The sequence below is a fragment of the Photinus pyralis genome, unplaced genomic scaffold (assembly GCF_008802855.1).
Source record: "Photinus pyralis isolate 1611_PpyrPB1 unplaced genomic scaffold, Ppyr1.3 Ppyr1.4_LG5, whole genome shotgun sequence".
Classification (NCBI taxonomy): domain Eukaryota; kingdom Metazoa; phylum Arthropoda; class Insecta; order Coleoptera; family Lampyridae; genus Photinus; species Photinus pyralis.
In genome coordinates, this window is record NW_022170596.1 from 29,864,118 (window position 1) to 29,880,722 (window position 16,605).

A 16,605-nucleotide genomic window follows, 5' to 3' on the forward strand; every position below is an offset into this window, starting at 1 on the left:
CTTCCTTAATTGTTACACCCTGTATATAATGCATCGTCAAGGTTATGGAAAATAAAATGGTAAAGGAGTTGTTGATTATTGAAATAATCCTCGTGCTCATAGAAGCTGATAAAGGCCCTCTCTTACTTCTTAAATACAAGTGCAAATGATTATACAGTGTAAGTAAAAAGTCCCGGAACGGTCGCATTTTTTAAGAACTAAAAAAAGTGCCATTGTTTGCGTTTTGTCCGCCCGTCTGTCAGGACCCACATCTGCGATTTTGAACCTCTTTTAGGGGAATTGTCCTAGAATCCTGCAATAGGTAGCCTATATCTTGAAAGTGCGCCGGACACTATCAAATTTCGCTGTCTTAAGGACCCCCCCCCTCCCATAATTATTTCCTAACTAGATGTTGCTGTGCAGAACTTTTACATGCGACAACCAACTGGTCTCAGATTTTGCATAAGTATGCTTTTAGTGGTGCCAAGTAAATCTTTGGAAAATGGCGAGGAGGAGGGGGGTGGGGGTGAGATGTCTCATCAAAATGAATTGGTTTGTAAAAACTATAACTTGATCTTATCCTTTCATGGTACCTATTCTAATATTAAAGAACTCAACAAAAGGAACGACTGTCCTCCTTTCATACCCCTTATCAAAATAGGGGGGGGGGGCGGAACTGGTTTTATGCTTCATGATACTCTAATAAAAGGTCTCAACGAAATGAATTAATTTCTACCAACCGTAGTCCTTCTCCTCCGTCCCTTATCGTGATCGAATATAACTCCGTATATCACAAGAACGAATTGTCGGAGGAGGGTACTCGCAAAGGGTCGTTTGGAACAACGCTAAGAATTTGAACTGTATGAACGATCTGAAACACAACTGAAATCTTTGAAAAAAAACGGATAAATCCAGAAATCTTAATCTTGGAAATGAGAACAGACAAATCGCAAGACTGGAAGAAACGAATGAGAAAGATTGAAAGAATTCCAAAAACGGAAAAGTCAATAGAAGCTTAAGATTTTAAAATTTTTTTTTAAATTGCGGGTTTGAGGTGTCATCTACTATTCTCACACAATTAAAATTAATTTGTATGAAAAGAAACGTAATCCGTTTGTATTAGGAAAACATAATAACTGACAATCCGGTGCAGAAGAAAGAAAGTTCCACGTTTATTGAATATGCAACAATTTTCAAAATTCAGGAGGTTTAATGTTTCTGTGATCCCTACGTAATATTTGAAAGGGAAATTCGTATTCGGTGAATATAACAGACGAGGAGGTGTTGTACACTTTCTTGCGGTTCTGAGATCCTGATAGAAGAATTCTTAAACGAGAACAAAATATGTGAGAGAGAATCTCCCTATAAATTCTAGATGTTTTTCCGTTTCTGTAAAGCTCGCGAAGCAGTGTCTATTGTCTAAACATAATTTGTATCAGGGGAACATAAGTGGCTGTTTTCTATTATCCTGTCACAATGAAAGCAAGATTTTGTAATTCGTAATTCAATTGAAAAAAATATTAGATACACTTTACCGGATGCCGCAATCTTTAATAGAGAAATTTTTATCAGGAGCACATAGTATCTCACAACAAATTTTACGTGTTTATGATCATAATCTCGTGAATATAACAGGCGGACTGGCAGGGAGGTGTTTCTGTATGTTGATAGAAATGTTATGGAGCGTCTTTTTGTAAACATTGCGTTTCTACAACTCTCATGCTAATTTTCTAAAAATAAATTGTGTCAGGTCAGCATACCAGTTGAGGAAGTTCCCGGATTTCGAAAAAGGACCTTGTATTAAATGAAATTTGCTGGAATCCTTTGGCTGTACTGAATTTTGGTATTATTGGAATTATCTCCTTCAGTTTTTGTAATATGCTAGATAGTATTGCAAGCGCATATGATTTTTGTTAGACAGGGGATTATACCGGATGATTCGATGTAACCGTGGCTGTTTTTCGCTTCTAATTAAACGCCCAGTCAGCAACTTGATCCTTTCCTTTGTTTTGCCTTGATTTGAAAGTGAGCGAGGTTGTTTTTCCAACCCGATCCACCATATAGGTACCTACACCAAGCCAAAAACTCTACAGGGTGTTTACTTTTCCGATTTCGTACAATAAATGCTCAAGTAAGGGGGGGGGGGAGGTTTTGTCGTATAAATGAGAGTATAAGAGATTATTTTTAAATCCATCTTAATATGAGACGCATAATAAGGTGACAAAAAGACGACATTCGTTAAACATCGACAATTTAATTCTAACGCGAAAAAGTTTCGAACCCGCGACCTAATTGACGTCACACCAACAACACACACACTCACTGCCTATACCGATTTAATTATTCGTCACACAAGTTTCTACGAGTCGCTCATATTCCAGTAAATCGAGACGCTCACTTAAAACGCCGCTCGCCAAAAAAAAAATTGCCCCGCACAATTTCTAAGCGCACCCCTTCGTAGTAAAAGTTCGTATTTGACTGCTGTATATTTAGTGTGTGAAATGTTTTAATAGCAACAATTGGACAATATTGAGTTGGATTGCATTAAGGAATCTGGGCTGTTAAGCTAATACACTAATAGCTGCACTAATAGCCATTGTCGCTAATAGGCAAAAATTGGGTAAATTGATAAATTCACTTACGGGTGATTGAGGCAAATGCGTATACGCTTAACATTTTAATATACATATGCTTACACATAACGTAAGTGGAGGAGTATGTACTTTTAGACGTTAACATACGTCGGATTATGTGTACTTGATGGTTAAGATCCATCAAGCTCATTAATAATTACCACATACTTTAATGAGAAAAGACCAACAGAAGATTCTGTCTTGTGAAAAATGATTAACTTTCAGGCCTTCCCAGTACCAGAGATAAAATTGGCTTCGTTACCAAAGATGCAGTGCGTTTGGCCGATTTCTAAACGAAATTGGACACACGATTTATATGGAACACCCTGTACATTGCCGATGTTCATAACATGGTCATCGACATCGTGATTCTGAAACTTTTAATACCATAAACAAACTCAATCTAGCTACGTTTGTTTCTGAGATACGGGGTGAAAACAAAAAGTTTGAATTTTTTTGATATCATCATATCTTACTACCCATGTAATATAGAAAAAAACTACAAACTGTTTATTTTAGATAAGTTTATGTAGTAAACAAATTTTTTTTGCCCACCGTTTCTGGGATTTGACCCAAAGTTAGGTTTTTAAATACAACACCCTGTATATCTTAACGTAAATTTTGGCATTATTTTTCCTGATTACATTGATGCATCCCAACCTATATTTTTTGCAATTTTAGCCATGAACCAAAAATATAAATATTATTTTTTACGGTTTTTAAATAGTAGGCCATGGATTTATGGAGATTTTGTTTTGTATCCATGGCAACCGATACCAATGGATAAAAATGGTTGACGCTAGAAACATGCCATTTTAAAATTTTGAAAAATATGAAATAATATACAGGGTGTAGAAACGTTTAACATAGAGATTTCAATGCTAATTTCTTTATAGCGAAATATTTTCTACTCTAATTAATTTATAGCAAAGTTGTAAATAGGTTTCTTGAAGCTTGAACAATTCTGCACCTGCTCATGTCCTTATTTATTTATTTTTACTAAAATCACTCGTGCCGTGAAATTATTGAAACAAAAGTTAGGTTTATAATTTCCTTTATTTCTCCGATTTCCCACTACAAAAAATTACAAACAGGCACTTACATAGACATAGAATTTAACAGTCTACAACAAATGTATGTACAACTTTGCTGTAAAATAATTAGGGGAGAAAATATTGCAATCTAAAGAAATTACCATTGAAATCCCCGAGGAAATCCCTATGGTGCGTAAACCTCTAGGGGGAAACAACTTTGAATTTTTTGTGTACACCCCTCTGAATTAATTTGAATTAACGTGAATTAATTTGAATTAATGTGAATTACCATGAATTAATTTGAATTAGCGTGAATTAATTTGAATTAGCGTTAATTAATTTGAATTAATGTAAATTAATTTGAATTAGTGTGAATAAACCTGAATTAACGTAAATTAATTTAAATTTGAATGTTTGCGGTACACCAAAAATGGTACTTGTTCCCCTTAAGATAAATTCGATTCCTGAAAAAATTGCCCTCATAAATCCCCAGAAAATTCGCTTCAGAAAATTTGGTTGCGCTTAAAAAATCGCCCCTGGAATGTTTCATTCCTAAAGACTTGTTCCCGGAAAAGTTTCTCACTGGAGATATTCGCTATAGAAAAATTCTCATCCTGAAAGTGTAGCCTCGAAAAAATCACTATTGTGTTTGATCTTCAAATACTTGTTCCTGGAAAATTCCTTCTGGGAAAATTCCCTATGGAAAAATTCGCTTCCGGAAAACGTAGGCTTGAAAAAGTCGCCTTGGGGATATGCGCACCGGAAAATTCTTTCCTGGAATAATTGTATAACAAATGGTTGCCCTGGAAATTTAGCCTCGAAAAAATCACCCTTGGAATATTTGACATTAAAAACACGTCTCGCCCTGGAAAAATTCGCTATGGAAAAATTCTTATCCTGAAACACGAAAAAACTTTTCCCTGGAAAACTTGCGTGGAACATTTGCCACCAGAAAATTTAATCCGTTGGAATATTTGACCCACAAACACTCGTCCTGACAAAATTTACCCTGGAAAATTCGTGTCTCGAAAATCCGCCGATTCCTGTAAAAAATCGCCCTTAGAAATCTCCTGAAAATTCGCCCTCATAAAAAAAGGCTCGTAAAAATCTACCTTCGCTAGAATACTTGCGTGAATAATTCGTTTCCAGAAAATTTGGTGCGCTCTGAAAATCGTCCCTGGAATATTCGACCCCTAAAGACTTGCCCTCCGAAAAAAATATACGAGACAAATTCGCTATGAAATGATCACCTTTTTAAAATGGCTCCGTGCAAGATTCACCCCCAATAATTTTCGGGAGGGTTCTTCCTGGAAAACTTCTTTCCTAAAAAATTTGCCTACTGAATAAAGTCGTCCTTGGAAATATTTGACACCCAAAAACTGCAAGGAAAATTGTTCTACGAAAATTTGCTACTCCGACAAATGTACCTACGGAAAATGTAGGCTCCCAAAATTGCCCTTGAAACATTCGTCCAGAAAAGGAAATTCATCTACAGAAAATGTTGAAAAAATCATCTTTCGAATATTTGGTCCCCAAAAAATTGTCAAAGAAAAATGGAAGTTTATGCCCTGGAATACTCCCTTAAAAAACTCGCCCCGGAAACTTGCGTGCAAAACTTGTATCCAGAAACGTAAAAAAATCGCCCTTGAAATATTTGACCCACAAAAATTGTCCCCTCAAAATTCGCCTTGGGAATCTTTGCCGTGGAAAAATTCATTTCCAGAAAATTCGCATACGGAAAATTTGGCCTCCCCAAAATAGACTTTGGAATATATTGGCACTTAAAATCTCGTCTGCGAAAAATTCGCCCTGGGAAATCCTCTTCTCGTCTTAAAAATTTAAGATTGATAATATTGCGCTTGGAAAATTTTTCCCTGGTATATACTTGTGAAAAAAATTTGTCCCCAGAAAAAATCCACCGTTCAAATATTTTACTCGCAAACTCTAGTCCTGGTAAAAATTTGTCTTGGAAAAATTCTAGATGCAAACAACTTTGAATGTTTGGTGTACACTCCTTTGTGTTAATTTGAAATTAGAATTAACGTGAATTAATTAGAATTAACGAGAATTAATTTGAATTAACGTGATTCAATTAGAATTAACGTAAATTAATTTGAATTAACGTGAATAAATTTGAATTTACGGGAATTAACTTGAATAAACGTGAATTAACATGAATTTACGTGAATTAATTTGAATTTTTAGTGTACACCAAAAATGGTACTTGTTTCCCCCTAGGTAAACCGTTTTTACAGCCTGTAAGTATATATGTGCCTATATTAAAAAATAGATGCAATACATGAGTGTAATCAGGAAAACGAATGCAAAAAATGTACGTTAAGATATACAGGGTGCCCATTTTTTGAGCTCCAACATTTTTGAAAAAACTGAAATTTTCGATTTTGTTATCGAAAAAATTCAAGGTACTCTAGACTTGGAAGTTACAATAGTTAACTTTTTTATTTTTTATGGCAGCCGTATTGAATTGTAGTATTTTGGAATAAAGTTCGTTTTTTTTATTACAATGATGATGTACTTTCCAAAGTACTTTTGCATAAACGGTTTTTTCCATATTTTAACGGAATCTTAAAGTTGAAACATATCATATGATAATCATTGTAATCAGAAAAACGAACTTGATACCAAAATGCTAAAATTCAATATGGCTGCCATAAGAAATAAAAAAGTTATCTACTGTAACTAGTAACTTCCAAGTCTAGAGTGCCTTGAATTTTTTCGATAACAAAATTGAAAATCTCGGTTTTTCAAAAATGTTGGAACTCGAAAAACCGGCACCCTGTATATCTTTATATCTTTTACACCTTTTACACCTTTTTCGGAAATCAATTACAATACAGTTTTTTTTTAAATTGCAGCTGATAATTAAAACTTTTGATTGAGACGTCCGATCGAAAAAGTACGAATTGTTTTAGATTCTACGCACCAAAATTAATAAGAAAAAGTGTTTTCCCGAGAAATTTTGGTGCAGTCGATTTTTGGTAAAAAAGGAAGGTTATACACTGCCTTTTTTTGAGCTCCGAAAAAAAAATTGTCTCAGATCGACCCGGAAAAAATTTTTTTTATAGAATGTGGCCTGTAGAATCCATAATTTCAAACAGTTCCAAGATTGGGCTACTAGTTCAAAAGTTACAGCCCTTTGAATTTTCTTTCGAAATTGTTTTCTAGTCAGGGGCGGGCCAGGTGGAATTGCATAGGTTACGGGCCATTAAAGTATTAGTGTAGTAATGAAGGTGGCGGGGGGTAGCTCTGCGGTGCATCACAAAAACATTTTTTGCTTCATTTTAAAGTACTCCTTTTTGGGAGATCAATTACAATACAGGTTTTTTTTTAATTGCAGCTGATAATTAAAAGTAACAAAATATACAATCCAAACGTGAAACGAGGCGCGTCGCCTATCATTGTATTTCAGCACTTTCATGCTACGACAAAAAATGATAAATTCATTGTAAAACATTTCAATTAAAACATAATTTTTTAATTTTTTAACAACCTAACATCAACCCCAATTAGAGAAACGTGTAATAATTTATTAATAGTGCAAGAAACTAAATACAGCACATACTTATAAATTTCCAACGGGCCATTATGACGTACAGGCCAGGTGGCAACCGCCACCCGCCCCCCCCGGGCCAGTCCGCCCCTGTAAACACGCCAATTTGCCCCAATTGCATCTCTTCAAATAATCGAGATCCCCATGTTTGAGCTCGAGTACCCTGTATAGGGTGTTCCCTTTAAAAAATTCCAACATTGGGCCAAATCTCAGATATGGTGGTCCAACAATTTTTTTAACTACGCCACTGATTCTACGTGAAAATATTTAAATAAAACCGCTTTACCTTTTTTTGGGTGATGGGTAGTAAGATATCATAGCATGATCTTAGCAGGAATGAGTCAGTGAATCTTTATTTCTCTTAGGAAGAGAGATAAAGACTCAAAGGTTTAAGAACGAATGTTGCACCGGGGGGTCGGGGGGGTATGGAATACTCCAGTATACAAAAATCTTATGATAATCAAAGGATCATTGAATATTCCTAGAAATGTGTTGGTGGGGGGTATTCCATACCCCTCAAACTTCCCGCTAGTACATTATTCCCCAAACCTGTCTGTCTTTCACTTTCTAATTAAAGATTACCATAAACAGAATCAATCTAGCTACGTTTGTTTCTGAGATACAGGGTGAAAACAAAAAGTTTGAATTTTTTTGATGTTGTCATATCTTAATATACCCATGTAATATGAAAAAAGTTAAAAAACTGTTTATTTTAGATAAGTTTACGTAGTCAAAAAATTTTTTTGCTCACCGTTTCTGAGATTTGACCCAAAGTTAGTATTTTTTAAATACAACACCCCGTATATCTTAACGTAAATTTTTTGCATTATTTTTCCTGATTACAATAATGCATCACAACGTATTTTTGCAATTTTAGCGATGTACCTATATATGTATGGAATACCTACACCCCCCCAGTATATGTACTGATGATAATTGAAAGGATCATTGGATATTCCTAGAAATGTTTTGCTAGGGGGTATTCCATACCCCCACCCCACCCCCAGACCCCCCGGTAGTACGTCATTCCCCAAATACTGAGTTAGATATTCTTCAAGACCGTTAATTCATTCTCATGTTTTGAATTAGTAGTATATTTTACCCCCCCCCTTCGTATTTATTTATAATGAAAATTTAAAGACATAATTTACTAAAGGGGTAATTATTCTCAAAGGAAACCCGCCCCAATTAAATAATTACAGCTCTTATATATAGAAAAAAGGCATTTTGATTATTAAGCTGGGAAACGTTATTTGTGTAGAATCTAAAAATGAAATAATATAGGTAGGTATAGGGTGTTCCATTTAAAATAAGCAAGCTGGCGTCAATTCCGGTATAATCGGCAGTCTCAGGCCCTTTATTGCCAAGTTTCTTATTAGAAGATCTAAATAAGAAAAGTAAATTTATCGATAAAAGAAGTAATAACGTTTTTTTTATGTAACACCTCTGTATATTTTTACATATACAAAGTGTTCCATTTTCTTGGTCATACTCAATTGTTTTTATGATCTGGAAATTCTAATTAATTAATTAGAAACAAAAATTCGAAGTATGCGAGAAAGCGTTCTACTTTGGGGATGTATATGCAGGCACTTAAAATATCCCGTGGCGATTCCCACACGAAAAAAAGTGTCAAACCCACATACTTTTAGTGGTATAAGAAACGCTCACGTGACCACCATCATCAGAATCGATCTCATTGACACATTGCGGCGTGCTGGTCGCACGTTTATCATCGAGACCGATCTCTGTTCTTTAAATAAATCGCCAAACGGCAATGCTGGACCAACAGCGGCCAGGTCTGTGATTGGTCGACCGCTTAACTCGGCGACGAATGGAGGACGAGCAAAGTTGTGGAAGGGCGCCGATTGGAGCGCGCAAAAGCCCTTGTTAAATATATAGGTACCGCTTAAAATAATAACGTAACAAGTCAGTGTCTGCGTAACAACAGTCTGCGTATAAATTGTCTACAATTCACTTTATTAAACGAATTCTGGCTTCGTTAAGCTCGATTACCAATCAAATAAATTGAGAAGATTAAATAAATTGTTTTGATTTCGCGTTAATTGCATTAAACAATCCGCTTTAATTAATCCCTTTATAAACCCTAATCAAATCAACGCACATTTTTTTTAATATACCAAGTGCGCGCGTAATTCGAAGACACCATCATCATGGACGGCGCCCCCTTCGAGGATCCCAACTTTCCCGATTACGCGAACCAACCTCTGCCCTCGCTAAATTCGACGCTCCTGCAAAACAAGAACAACCAGGACAACATAAACGCCCACTCGATACAGATGATGCTCGGCCTCCAGCAGCAGCAGGACGTCTTCTCGCAGCTCGACTACAAGAGCGGCGCGGGCGGCCAAAAATTGGACAGCTCGGTGATGCACCACGATCTCGGCCCGCTGTTTCAGCAGAACGCGATGGAGACGATCAACAATAACGGCGGCGTGAAGAGGAAGAACGACGACATCGTCATGCTGCAGTCGCAGAGCGAGATACCGACGACGACCACTTCGGCGACGACGAAGAAGAACGACAAGAAGAAGACCGATAATAACGGCGTCAAAAAAAAGAAAACCAGGTGAGTCGAATAGTTTCACCCTTAAACGCGCGGGATGACAGTTGCGCGGAAGTAAAATCAGTAGCCATATGGGGTTGGCTTTTATGCAGGCGCGAGACTAACTGATGCATCCGAAACTAATTCATTTATTATTAATCGTTTTGGAACTTCCGTTTTTGATGGCCTAACAAATATTTGCTACTACTTATAGGTACAGGGTGTAAGTTCGTAGGTGTAAAAAAATAGGTAGGTAATAGACCTTTTCCTGGTAGTTTTTAAAAATTCCGAAAAATCTTACTCCAATTTTAAGCCACAACACAATCGATCATTGGAATTTTAGAAGTGCAGAATTTACAAATCTTAGAAATATCTTTAAAAATCTTGAATTAAAGAAAGAAATGAGAAATCTTGCATGCGAATCTTGAAAATTTAGGTACCGAATTTTATGTTTGACGAATGACACCATTAAAAATCTTAAGAATCTCAGTGGAAGCTATAGCTCTAGAATTATGTGCAGGTGCACCATCCTGCTGTATCCAACAGTTTCCAACCTTAAAGAGCATTAAAAGTTGCCGCGGAAAAGTGTTATTGGTTGTGCTCTACGTCAAATATTAACGAAAGAAGAAAATAGATTTTTTAAAAATATTTTAAAAACCAAAAAAATGCCTAAGGATTTCTAGAATGCCAATACTGGCCCTTCCTATCTTGCACAGAGTGTATTGCTACCTAGATACCATAGGAACAAATGATCATAGGAATCTGGGCATTTAATAAACCTCGGGAATCTCTGAACCACAGAAAAATAAGGACTGAATTAATCTTAAGGGGAAAACCGAAATCGCGATAATTTTGTAAATCTTTCTCGAAAAAATTTGATCTTTTCTGAATATTGGGAACTCAGATGTATTCACCTTAGAGTTAATGACACACGTCCATATAGAAATTTAGGAGTTAAAACTTAAGGGTCCGTTAACTTGGCCCCCCCACTGAGAGATTTGATAGTCGTATTATTTTGAAATGAATGCGCTCGTTATGCGCTCATAAGCGCCACCGATAATAACTCTTGCGCCATTATCGTTTTTTAGAAATCCGAAAAAACATTTGGGGGGGGGGAGTGAACGTAGCCCCCCCCCGTACGTATTTTGTCCCTTGTAACTAGGTCATCTGATACATTTGGTTATGCCCTCAATTGCGCCACTTGAATTAAAGCTAGCGCCATTACGGTTAAGCCGTGACAAATTTTCAAAAAGTGGGGGGGGGCCAACTTAACGTTTTTAAAAGTTACTTTTTTTATCATTTTTTCATACGAAATTGTACTCTCAGGTATGCGCTGAAATGCGCCGTAAAAAGATATCTTTGCGCCATTATTGTTTTTTGGTTATCCTTAAATATATTTGGGGGGGGGCCAAGTGAACGGAATCCCCCATAACGTATTTTGCTACCGGTATTTGTGCCACTTGATACATCTGGTTATGAGCTCAATTGCGCCACTTGAATTAAAGCTAGCGCCATTACGGTTAAGCCATAAAAAATTTTTAAAAAGTGGGGGGGCTAACTTAACGTTTTCAAAAGTTACGTTTTTTAACATGTTTTTTTCTACTACATCGTACCTTTCATCATGCGCTAAAATGCGCCGTAAACAAAAATCTTGGCGCCATTATAGTGTTTCAGAAACACTATACAGGGTGTTTTTTTGGGAGCTTTAGTTAAACGATTCTGAGAAAGTAAAATAGGTAGGTTTTTAAAATTTGTATTTAGGAGTTACTCCGAAGGCCGAATCGATGTAAAATATTTTCAAAATGGACGCACTTCCGGAAATAACTTTTGAAAACGCTAAGTTAGACCCTCCACTTTTTAAAAAATTTTTATGGCTTAACCGTAATGGCGCTAGCTTTAATTCAAGTGGCGCAATTGAGCTCATAACGAGATGTATCAAGTGGCGCAAATACCGGTAGCAAAATGCGTTATGGGGGGATTCCGTTCACTTGCCCCCCCCCCCCCCCCCCAAATATATTTAAGGATAACCAAAAAAACAATAATGGCGCAAAGATATCTTTTTACGGCGCATTTCAGCGCATACCTGAGAGTACAATTTCGTGTGAAAAGATGTTAAAAAAAAGTAACTTTAAAAACGTTAAGTTGGTCCCCCCACTTTTTGAAAATTTGTCACGGCTTAACCGTAATGGCGCTAGCTTTAATTCAAGTTGCGCAATTGAGCGCATAACCAAATGTATCAGGTGACCTAGTTACAAGGGACAAAATACGTACGGGGGGGGGGGCTACGTTCACTTGGCCCCCCAAATGTTTTTTCGGATTTCTAAAAAAACGATAATGGCGCAAGAGTTATTATCGGTGACGCTTATGAGCGCATTCATTTCAAAATAATACGACTATGAAATCTCTCAGTGGGGGGGGCCAAGTTAACGGACCCAAAACTTAAAGAATCTTATTTATGAAAACGTATCGCAGTACTTATCTTACAAAATTTTAAGAATTACGGGGCTCAGGAATATCAGGCGGATTTTAAAACTGTTGGTAAACATGAAGGGTATTTACCAAGTACCATAAGACCCTCCCCCCCCCTCCCCCAGACCGCAGGTGCTACGTTCGTTTTCAAACCGTTGAGCCCTTATCTGTTTCCCTCTAAGAAAAATAGAGCCCAATATAAACGGATTGGAAGGATAACAAGCAAATTATTATTATTATGGTCGGTTATTATTATTATCGGTGTATCTTGTGAGAACTCAGGTCTAGCCTGGTTAACTAATCGCACGGATTACAATTAAGTAACGGTTAGTGTCTGTGTCTGTGTCTGCTGAAGTTATGTAGGGTTCTAAAAAAAATAAAATAAAAAAAAAATAAAAAAAATCACACATTATTATTATTATTATTATTATTATCAGGTGTTTTTTTAATGATAGACTTGCAATTTTCGCGACCCTAGGCCTTTTTTTGTAAAACTTTTAATACCACAAACCGAATCTATCTACGTTTGTTTTTGACATACGGGGTGAAAGCGAAAAGTTTGACTTTTTGGAATATTATCATATTTTACTAACCATGGAAGATAGAAAAAAAGGTAAAAACGGCCTATTTTAGTTGATTTGGCGTAGAATCCAGTGGCGTAATAAAAAAAGTTTGTACAACCGTTTGACCCAAAGTTGGTATGTTTTAAATGCAGTACCCTGTATATCTAATCGTCAATTTTTTGCATTCTTCGTATGATTACATTGATTTATCACAACAAATATTTTTTATATCATATTTTTCAAAATTTTCAAATAACATTTCTACCATTCGCCATTTTTATTGATTGCTATCGGCTGCCATGGATACAATAAACAAAACAAAATCTCCATGAATCCATGGCCGACTATTTAAAAACCATAAAAAATAAGGTTTTGATTTTTAGTTCTGACTAAAATTAAAAATATATATGCTGTGATACAACAATGTAATCAGGAAAAATAATGCAAACAAAATGACGTTAAGATATACAGAGTGTTGCATTTAGAAAATACCAACTTTGAGTCAAATGTCAGAGACGGTAGTCTAAAAAATTTTTTGACTACGCCACGGGATTCTACGTAAAAATATCTACCTTTTTTCTGTCTTCCATGAGTAGTAAAATATAATGGCGTCCTAAAAAGTCAACATTTTCGATTTCACCCTGTATCTTACAAACAAACATAGCTAAATTGATTCTGTTTGTGGTTTTCGCAAAAAAAGTCGCAAAAACCGCAAGTTTCTATCATTAAAAGCAGCTGAGATACACGGCAGTCTCAACCAAAATAGGGCACACAGTAGTTTCTCACCACCAACTTGAAAAATTTGAAATAAGTCCATTTCGAAGATTGAAAAAATTAGATAACAACTTCCTTAAAAAAACATAGGGAGGGGGTGGTTAACGGGGGAAGAAAAATTTTACTCAAGTTTTTTTATTCGGGCACTGATCTTATTGCTTTTGTTACAGAACAACTTTTACCGCTTTCCAATTGGAAGAACTAGAAAGAGCCTTTGAACGAGCCCCGTACCCGGACGTTTTCGCCAGAGAAGAATTGGCACTGAAACTGAACCTAAGCGAATCCCGAGTGCAAGTCTGGTTCCAAAACCGTCGCGCCAAATGGCGCAAACGAGAGCCGCCCCGCAAAACCGGCTACATCAGCTCGAACTCCCCGACCTCCAACATCAACAACTTCAACAACATCCCCAGCCCCTTCACTCAGGCCAACACAAACATCAACACCGCTCCGCCCGTCGACACCTGGAGCTACCAGTCCTCCTACGATCTCGGCCCCCACATCAACCTGCTCAACTCATCATCGACGCCTTACTCCGGTTTCGGCTCCCCCCAAAACGGCTACTCCTACATGCTGAACTCGCACGACAACCAACTCTTCGGCGCGCCGATGCGCTCGCACGACTACGGAGCGCCGCTCGCCAACCAGAGCCCGCCGATGTCGCGCGAGTACTCAATGCTGCAAACGCACTCGCCGACCGCCGACGAGAACTCGATCGGCGTCAAAATCGAGTACGTCAACCACAGCCTGAACGGCTCGCCCGAACGCTACACGAACATGTCACCCAAGTACGACGCCGACCTGATGCACGAGGTCAAGCAGAACGAGTTCAAGGACGCGATCAAAATGGAGCCCAACTCGAATCAAAGTTACGTTACGCTACCCCCTTTTCTGAATTAGTTAGATTCGTTAAGAAACCCCACACTTATTAATTAATTGTATATAGAGACATGTGCCATATTAATTACCTAGTTATGCCAAATTTATTTTAAGACTTAAATTAGGAGAGTAAGTAGAAAATGTGAATTTTATGTGCCATATGTAATACAAATGTAGCAATACTTAACGCGAGTGTTTTTAATGCTTAACGCCTTTGTAACTGTATATCGGTGAACACCCGGTACATAATAGCTTAATTGAAGATAGTCTTCAATAGATGAATCTATTATTTTTGTATGTACCTACGTAACTTTGAATAAAACTTGTTTGTCAAATTTTTGTATCAGTGAAAAATTGCAAAATTCAAAAACAAACGATCCCCATAGAAGAAGTTTATTATTTATTATGAATTTTTAATCTTTAGGAATTATTGAAGTATGTCCCAGGACGAATGCCGTCTATTTATTTTTTGAAAATTTGAGAAATGCATTTAAAATAATTTCAAATTAATGGCACTTCCGGCTATGCCAGAAAGTGACGCCAATTTGCGCTTTAGTGGACTGTGTTTATGCCTTAATTATAAATAAGTTATACAGGGTGTTCAGAAACTGATTATTAAAAATTGAATTGAAGAATTCACTAAAAACAAGTTGATTTTTTAATGGGAAACCCCCGAGTCTTATTAAGTACACAAAATTAAGGTATAAAGTGGTCTGACTATTCCAAAAAATGTTTATTTTTGAAATTTTGACTTTGATATTTTTTATTGTATATATTTCTGAAGTGCCTCTTCTTATAAAGGTATCCTCATTTTTAATGTTTAATATAAGAGGCATTTAAAAAAATATGGGATTTTCATTATGAACGAATTTTTTCAATTCAATTTTTAATAATGTTAGTTTTTGAACCCCCTGTATTTATTTATAATCAAATATCAACACAGCCCACTAAATGGGAACAGATATTACACATTTTACACACACGACCCCTCCCTTCACATGGAAGCATTTGGTAACTGTTCGAGCCCCCTTCCAAAAACCTAAAGTCGAAACAAACGTACCCTCCGAATTACGGAGGGGTGTTTTGCCTCCCCCTCCTTCCGAACCGATCGTTTTTTTCTTCTTGGGGACGTTCTAGCTTTTACAATTCCATTCTAAAGTTACTGGCGTCTCTTTACCGAGAATCTAATGGCTACTAATCGATTGATGTGTTATACAGAGCGATTCACAAAATACCCGTTTAACCATATCTGGGACAACCAATGATGCTGTAGGTAGACTTCAACATTTGCATGTTGCAATTTCTCAAAATTTTCAATTGAACTAAAATATTTTCAATATGGAGACATTTCCGGTTATACAGGGTGTCGAAAGCAACGTTCTCATTTTCAATGAAACATTGATACATACTCATACATACAGTGCGTTCGAGATAAGAGGGTCACCTCAATATCTCTTTTATTAAGTCGAGATGCTACAATTTTGTTAAATGTAATTTTATATGTGACACTGCGATCTATCCGGTCACATATTGAAACCTCCGGTACGGCACAGCGTAATCTTTAATAAAAACCTTGAAGAAGTTTCAAGGGTCTCTAATGCACCTCAAGAGTCATGAAATGGAATCCTTTTAGGGGCTTTACTTTTCTTTAAAAGTTTTCAAGGATTGTATAGCGCGTATCCCAGACATCGGGACGCCAGCAGCCGCCATCGAGGCGCCATAAAAGATTAGTCCCCGGTGATAAGGAACGGAAGCGGATGTGACACGTTTTCTCGAGAATGTTCGTGATCTTCCTAGAAACTTTCCGTTATATAAGCATATCGAATTGTGTTTAATGAAAGTTTCAACATCAACGCGGAACAGACGAGTAGTGATTTCGCGCTCGTATGTGATATATTTACACGTACAAGGTGGTCTAAATTGAACACTTTCTTATGAAAACACCCTTTATTTTAAGAGATAAGAAAAATGGACCTAGGTGTCTGGATTGTAAAGAGAAAATCACTCGCGCAAATAGAATTCAGCTATCTCTAATCGTTTGGCCGCTAGGGGGCGTTTCTCAAATTTAGTCGATTTTCTTAATGCCCCATAACTTTCTTATTATTATGCCAAAATCTCATAGGCCACTTTTTTTATGTAG

The 16,605-nt window shown here is 36.8% G+C and overlaps 1 protein-coding gene across 1 annotated transcript; it reads left to right on the forward strand.

Moving 5' to 3' along the window:
* The first annotated feature begins 9,152 nt into the window (after nucleotides 1-9,152).
* Nucleotides 9,153-14,809, forward strand: LOC116172667 (retinal homeobox protein Rx-A). The gene is made up of 2 exons (XM_031489916.1): nucleotides 9,153-9,807; nucleotides 13,760-14,809. Exons 1-2 carry the CDS (start codon nucleotides 9,392-9,394, stop codon nucleotides 14,484-14,486), a joined length of 1,143 nt encoding a protein of 380 aa, XP_031345776.1. The 5' UTR covers nucleotides 9,153-9,391; the 3' UTR covers nucleotides 14,487-14,809.
* The last annotated feature ends 1,796 nt before the right edge of the window (nucleotides 14,810-16,605 follow it).